At 39.0% G+C, this 8,376-nt stretch overlaps 1 protein-coding gene across 1 annotated transcript; it reads left to right on the top strand.

Moving 5' to 3' along the window:
• The first annotated feature begins 513 nt into the window (after nt 1-513).
• On the top strand, nt 514-6,472 carry LOC137297266 (uncharacterized). The gene is made up of 7 exons (XM_067829281.1): nt 514-707; nt 1,507-1,640; nt 3,270-3,527; nt 4,116-4,263; nt 4,394-4,559; nt 4,905-5,035; nt 5,497-6,472. The coding sequence occupies exons 1-7, from the start codon at nt 514-516 to the stop codon at nt 6,470-6,472; spliced, it is 2,007 nt and encodes a 668-aa protein (XP_067685382.1).
• Nucleotides 6,473-8,376: the final 1,904 nt, after the last annotated feature.

Raw genomic sequence — 8,376 nt, 5'->3', positions numbered from 1 at the left:
CATATTATTTCTTACAGACGGTGACACAAAGGGTCACCACTTAGCAAACAAATGCCGTGGAGACTGGATATTTTTATTATATAATTCAATTTGGGACACATCTTTTCTAAAAATGATACCAAATTTAGCAGTTTCTTGACATTTTGATATTTTGTATCCAACCTCCTTAAAAGAAACCATCAGAAGCAATTCTCGCGATATCATGTCACTTAGATAAACAGAAGTGATCAAAGCCATTTTCCATCCATAAGGAATCAGTTCTGAAAGATGTTGATTGCGAAGCAAATCGAATCTGGACCAGACAAACTAGCGAATGTCACCATACAATACAATGGCAGATCGTGTGTTCACGAATAACTTTGACTCACGTTATGCCGGCGGAACCCTCTGCTTCCACTCCCGATTATTTACAACTCATTAAGAGCTAGTTCTGATAAACCTTTTATTATGTATATATTATATATATTATGCAATATATACGAAATAAATCGATATGTATTATGTTATCGACTCATGTACGCTACACTCAACAGAGGATATACATTTTCTTGTATCCAGTCCACGATAGAAATTACGGTGCAAGTGTATGACTACGATGACGCCTCTGATGACCACATGGACACCCTCTTTGGGATGATGAACATCCGGGCCGCTTCTACAAAAGACACAGCTATATACCGCCCATACATACTGGCGTCCAGGACAGAGTGAGTCAGTGATAAAATCAGAGAGTTGATTTAGAAGGTTTTGAACAGAATAATCTGCCATGTTGTTTAGGAGATAAACGGTCCCAACTGTATTCCCGTGCTTCAAATACTCAATCACACCCAGAAATTGGTCAACACATGAATCAGATAAGAAACATTTCAACAAAAAGGTAAACCTTATGGTTTTACTGTCTGCACTCGTTTACATCGAGTACTGGTACAAGAATGAAGTGTCATCAGCTGGCCGTTTCAACTGGTTCCCATGGTAGCATCTGGAGTTGCTCATTTGTGACGTCATTCTGACTTTACGTCACAATATGATTTGAATGATGTCACCACTCTTGATGACACAACAAAACAATTGTTTGCGATGTTTCCATGTATCAGTACTCAGCGAATAGTCTTGCACTTTCCGGGAATCAAATACCATTTGATCATATTTTTCAACCAATCAGTTTACAAAACACAGTGACTTTTGGTTTACAGGAATTCATAAATACTTCAAAATGACAAGGTTGCTACATGAACTGTTCAAATTTTGAATGATCGATAGTACTGAGCCAAAATAATGTTAATTTGACTCATGTATTTCCATCATTTGAACAGCACCAAATATTAACACGAAATACTTAAACATTTTGTTTATGGTGCTTAAACTAAAAATATACCGAGTAAATGCAGTTACAGGTTAAAGATCTCGGTCCGTGCCGTGCCTATAGCGACCTGGACTATTACGGCTTTGCGTGTCATACGTACTTACTCATGGTTCTCAAACTGTAAACTGTGGAATATTTTCCAGGTTAAAGATTGCTGTCCGAGCCTATTGTGCACCTGACTGGTACGGTTCTGCTTGTGAGAGATATTGCAGCACCACTCCTGGCTACAGTCACTACACGTGTCACTATCATACAGGAGCTAAGATGTGCTTTGAAGGTATGTTCTGATGGTCCATTTCGATACTGCCGTGAACAACTGTATTTATCAAAAGAATATTTAGAAAGCCATACTAGATTATTAAAATATGCATTGATATTTTTTTGTTATGGTATGTTTACGTAGTCTGAACATGTTGGTATTTTTGTGAGATAATAATGGATAATGTTAAATTTGATGGCAAATCATTACATCCGCTATGTCATGTTAAATGTATTTGTGTCAGTCATTTGTCTCTCGCATGACGATATTTTGACTACAGAGTGATAACAGTCATGGTCTGGTGATTTTACTAATACTAAGTAGCTTGTGTTAACTTTAGTGTTAACTGTTATATATGCTAAAATGACATTGAGAAAGTAAACAACATTACACGTAATGTGTAATTGTACCTAGTGAGTGAGTGAGTGAGTGAGAAACGCATGAGCAATTTTGGTGGCGAAGTATAGTTTTCAAACCGTTTCATTAACCACTTGAGACTTACTTTTCATCCGTTTCGAATTTGTCGTGTGAAAGTGAAAAGAAACTACAAAGTCTGGTTTATCTAAATTCCAATTCAATTTTAGTTTTCGGAAATTGATTTCACCTTTCAGTTTTGAGTAAGTAGATGTATTTTAATGATTGGTAATTTAGATTTGTAACTAGAATTATTAGTGGCCGTACCCTCAAAGGGGGTTGAAATGTTGTGAAAATATTGTCTTCCTGGGAGGGTACGCATGTCCAAAAACATTCAATGTAAATTTAACTCTACCGAGTATTCTTGTTGTTTTAATTTTGGCTAGCATTTCTTACACTCGCCAGCGGCTGAGGGGATGGTGTAAATTCATCTAGGGTCCATGCAGGTAGCAAAGGTACTATCCCCATGGTCCCTAGTGTGATGATCTACCTTCGGGCTGTTTTTATTTGGTATTGTCCAAATAGTGACATTAGGTTTAACTTTCTACTCTAGTTTTAATGATAATTGTGATGCTCTAGTTGTTTTACTGTCCTTCGTCGACGGGTTTTTATAGTAGACATATGTTTTATTTCAGTGTTAAATGTCGTCACGGTATCGCTGAAATATAACCGATGTGACCTTAAACATTAACTCACTCACTCATTGAATTTTAATTTTAAGCTTTAATTATGTTGTATTTCTATATTTTATGTCGAACTTTACTAACTCACTATATTTTGTCATATGATTTAATTCCTTTTAAAGAGGCTAAAGGACAAGGTATGATAAGGGTGGTTTTTGGCCCACTAACAGGATTGGCTGAAAACATGTTATTTGTTTAGAGACAAGTTAGCTTTGCATAAAAACGCTATATTTTATATGTTCTGAGGTGTAATTTTTCTGCAGAGGGGCCCAAAATGGGTTTTATCAGTTCCCATGAAAAATAACTAGAAGTCTGCAATATCAGTGTGTCATAATGGCTTATTTACAACTGTTATTTTATTTACATACATATTACAGCAGTTTTACGACAGGTAGTCATGCTGAAAATCAGATGAGAGGGGGTTGGGGTGGGGGGTGGGGGGGGGCGTCTGAAAAGAACTCTGTATCTAGTACATCGTGTACAAAATTTAATGTATTTGTTCATTATGGGTCTTTTTCCACTTGGCATGTAATTATTAAACATTGTTCAGGAACGCAGTGTGAAATTGTTACCAACCAATGTGTGATGGAGCCATGTTTGAACGGAGGGACGTGTAACGGAAACGAAACAGATTACGAGTGTGAGTGCCCAGTGGAGTGGACTGGAAAGACATGCGCAGAGAAGGTTAATTTCTGCGACAACGCCCCCTGTGATAAAGGGAACTGTACACCTGACCTCTTGATAGCGACTCGGTTCAAGTGCAACTGTGAGTTTTCCTGGGTAGGAGATAGGTGCAGCCAAAGTGTTGGTAAGTAGAATGAATAGCATCATGTTCTCCCCATATTCATGTATATCTTCTATATACCTATCTGTATTATCTTTCAAACCTTAGCATATGTAAGTACAGAACTAAATTTCGAAATCACTTAGTAGCCACAAAAAATCACTGAACAATCATCAAAATATTTTGAATGACGTACGGTGAGGTTTAACTTTTCTCTCGGCAGCACAATATGTGAAGCATATATGAAAGCATAAATGTAAATACATCAGTCCGTAATTGCTGACGTCATCATTTCATTTTCAAATCTGACCGTCTTCACTAACGGAGCTAACATGACCAACACCTTGCTTCATCGCACATGTATTTAAGCATGGTGTTTGCTTACTGAAGGCCACGTGCAAAAAACAATGGATGAGTATTTCATATTCTTGGAATGGAAGTGATTAATTAATATAATGATAATATTAATTGATTAATTAACATTAATGAACATATTTCATGTGCCAAACTGGCATGTAACTTCACAGCAAATGGTTATTTTATCCGTACGTTTAGTTTTCACTTTTTAGTTGTTATGAATGTATTCTTAAAGTTTCATGTTTTGGTACACAGATATTATCAACATAACACTCCTGGGTGAGATTGATCATACAAATAGAGGCGACCTAGCTGATGGCTTGAACAGACTCATCACCGAACTCGGAGGAATTCCAGGAAGGGTGGATGTCAAGTTAACAACAAACATACAGAAAGGACGCATGTAAGTGACAAGCACAATGATGCAGACCAACACGATAAAATGGGACTCTTCAGTGACTTAAATATGTAAGTGTCCATCCTGCAGTTAAGGTGCAAATTGTTACCAAGTGTGGCTTTCCTTTGCTTTTCAGTTATACAACAACGGACATACAACTATATTTTGCTTTGGACAACGGATCCTTTCTAGACAGTGTTTCAGTAGAGAGGATCTTCGAATCCAACAGTGCTGAAGTCATCAGTGACTATCTCCCTCTCACGTTGTACCCTCCCCAAGATGAAGAGAAGGAAAACATGGAGGTGACGACACCCATACTGTTACCAAGGTCTTAGTGTGGTGATCAACCTTCGGGCGTTCAGTAGCCCATTTTTACATGGCATTGAATAAAATAGTTTTCTCCTTTCAAAATACATGCTAAGTAGTTTTAAACTCTTTCTGTGATACTCAAGTTAGTCCACAGTCCGTCGATGACTGGTTCTTTAACTGTGTGTATTTATTGTGCATCTACAACACTTCTTGACACTACATGGCTGCAATATTGCCGATGTGACGTTACATTGTAACTCACTCATTCACGTAACAGAGCTAATACCCCTGAAAAGTCGTCTTTCAGATAACAGCAGGTCAATATGAGTGTGTTTCAGAATCCACACAATGATTGGAATACAAGCCAGTATGTGTCGGCCATTCTAAATCCTGTAGGACTTGTCCTGATGACTGTACTGCTTCTGACTGTACTGCTTCTGGTGGCTTCCTGTATTCGAAGAAGAAGATCGTAAGTGGTATATGGCACATTCAGGAGAGGGAGACAGCCAGACCGAAGAACATAGCTTTCCCATAATCCAACAATGGGACTTAATAATGGTCATAAAGCCATATATTTAGCCAGTTGAAAAAATACCTGCCACTGTGCATAGTCCAGTTTAGGGAAATAAAAGTCGACTACAGCAAACTGAAAAAAAAATCCCAGGCCCCGTCATCAAAACAAGCGATAACTAAAGACACACCGAGTGTAACCATCATTCTAAGTGCATGTATCCGTCATTGTACTTGTGCATGATTACATAAGATGTGGTTGCGTTTAGTCATTTTGTATATATACGTTTCCGTGGATTGCTTATAGCTCCGATATTCAACTGACGATATCTAAATAATCACTTACAGTATACTACTAGTAGGCATTTGCGGGCTTTTTGGCATTTACGTGGACAATATTGTTATGTTTCATATTTCAAGGAACAACACTCAACAATGCAGAGATCACAGTCAGATCAGTTCACTTGTGATGGACGTAGCGTTCAACCCACGACTGCCAGGTGCAATAACAGGAAATCTCCAGGAGGCAAGCGTATCTCCAGATGGTTACACAAGTCTTCGCTTTCCTAGGGAAGATGAAGAATCACCCGATATACACTGTGATGACACTTCAAATATCAGCTTAGCGGCTGAAGATAGTACCCTTGACCCAGAGGATCAACCAGGTTTCGGCTTTTATCCAAATGACGACACACGTCTTGGGAAAGCAGCAGCATGTGCCACTGACGACATATCAAACATTCACATAAAAACTGAAGATGTAACCCTTGATGATGTGATTGCACATTGTTTCCGTGTTTCTCCAAATGACAACGTGCATCTTGGGGATGCAGCATTATTTGACACAAACTGCGACGACACAACAAAGCTCCACCTATCAAGTGAGGATATGACTCATAACCAGTTGATTCTACACGGCTTGGACGTTTCTCCAAATGACAAGGCTAGTCATGGTGACGTGGCAACAACTCAAGAAGTCACTAATGATCTCACCCTTGACCCAGATATTCTACGAGGTGCAAGAGCTTCCCCACATGACAACGCAGGTCCTGGTGACGAAGTAGCAACGTCCGACACAAACTATGATGGGACATCTAACGCCCTCGCCACAGCTGAAGCTAGGTCTCTTAGCTCAGTGTGTCTGCAGGAACCAGGCGGATATAAAAATTACAAACCACATCTGGATACACGCCGTCGTGTTGCATCATACATCCAACCAGTCCCTGGAGATATTAGCCTTGATACTGAGAAAGAGGATGCCGAGTACACTGTCATACATGACAAGGATGTGGAGGACCTCTCACTGGAAGACCCTTATGAAACGCTAGAGTCTTTGGATGACGACGATGTTGAGGACATCTCACAGAAAGACACTTACGAAAAGATAGGCTTGTAGTTGTCTCGGACGATGTATTTGTTAATTGATAAGTGGAATGAAAGGAAAATGCCCTAACAACAGTCTGTTGGAGAGATAATAATACATATGAATCTGACAGGATGAAACCAACGCAGAGTGTATTAAAAACAACAAACCAGCTCTAGAAAAAAATGCATAATTTGTGTCACTGATAGAGATGGACATGAAGACCGGTTTGTAAATTTGCATGATTACACAGTGTACGTATTCCAGTAACCTGTGCATGTTTTTCTCTGACATAGCAGAGTAGTAGCAATTTCAATATTGTAAATAAACATTAAGCTTTAATTATTTGCTGTCATTTACGATAACTGTTCACGCCACAAATCGGGTGTTCTTGGAAGGTTTTTTTTAAAGATTGCAGTCCATGCCTACTGCAGTTATGATCAGTACGTGTCATCGCATGAAATGATTGCAAGCCCGAAAATGATCACAGTCACGACACGTGCTACCCACACACATGAGTGACAGTGTGCTTATAAGGTCGGCGCAGGCAGGTCATGCGAATGTTAAAGCTAACAGCTGCGTGCGCTTTAAATGGAAACAGCTTAAAATTAAAAGCAGTTTCTAAAACTGTGTTTATTGTCAAAATTGGTGTTAAATGTTGTGGTAAATCTTGTGTTCGCCATCTTTCAGTGGATATGAATCCATTTTTCCTGGCATGCTGGATATTTTGGCCAAGACTGATAAAAATGTTTTAGTGATTTTGATATAGTGTTTTATTCCCTTCATTTCAAAACAACAAAAGGCCAACACAACCCTTCCGCTTTAAATGTTTGCCAAAGAACATTTAAACCTGGCCTGATGCGAAGTCTTATCAAACTAAAATCGATCGTGTGGATATATTTTATGATTATTAAATGATAGTTTAATACTGCATGGTCGAGAAGAAATCTGTAAAATGATGTTTGCACAGAAAATAGAAACGTGTGGTCAAATGGAAGAGTTTATATGCATGATAAACACGGAAGTTTAAGTGCATTTATATAGAAGGGATCGAATGTGAGTAGGTTTTGTCTACACTTAAATAATGCAGGGTTTAATTGTATATAACCGAACAAACACACGAAAGCAATGCACCAGCGTTTTTGGTTTTACCGAACATTCATGTAAAAGGTTGGTCTATTAAGGAATTGAGATTTTAAGGATGTCAACTTCCATATTATGAGGAGCACAACGTTACGGAGTATATCTTTACTTACTACTTCATCACGTAAATGAATGGTATGAGGCAGAGAACATGTTTACGTACATGTAAGAACAATGGAGTAGACAATGGTGCTTACAATTAGCAGGCGTTGTAGGGGCGGATACAGCTTTCTGAGAAAGGGGGTGCACACTTTAGTTTCACCCGAGTGTCAGTGGTCATATAAAAATATTGTTGCGTACCACTGCATACAGTCATGTTGATTATCAGTGATAGGAGCACCAAATTCATTGAGAGTGACAATGTGGATTTTGACGTAGACTTCAGAGACGTCTCAGGCGATGGAATATTGTTCAAGTGTCTCCATGAGCGGGGCAAGGGCTTTGTCTATTCTCTTCACCAGTGACACCGAAATTGGCAATGCGGAATGCACTGACACCTCTGTTTCAAATATCGTGCAATAGGTTCTGCTACGGCACGTGTACATCATGCACGTAAAGGACATCTTTCATTCCTGGGCACTTACTCTTAAACCATTTCCCTGTTGCAACAGGTCCCTTATATGAGTTGCAGCTTGCAATTGAATTGGAGGTGCCAACGTTCTGACTCGTGTGTGCTTGTCTGGGGTTATTCATCTTGGGCGTTCAGATCGGTGACAATGACGTTATTATGTGTATGTTGTTAGCGGGCTTACAATCTGCTGATGGCAGATTAAAAACATGCAGCAACAAAACAC

Source organism: Haliotis asinina, chromosome 9, assembly GCF_037392515.1.
Source record: "Haliotis asinina isolate JCU_RB_2024 chromosome 9, JCU_Hal_asi_v2, whole genome shotgun sequence".
In the NCBI taxonomy this organism is placed as follows: Eukaryota; Metazoa; Mollusca; class Gastropoda; order Lepetellida; family Haliotidae; genus Haliotis; species Haliotis asinina.
The sequence above is the reverse complement of the archived record's forward strand: the minus strand, read 5'-3'. Positions and strand labels throughout refer to the sequence as shown.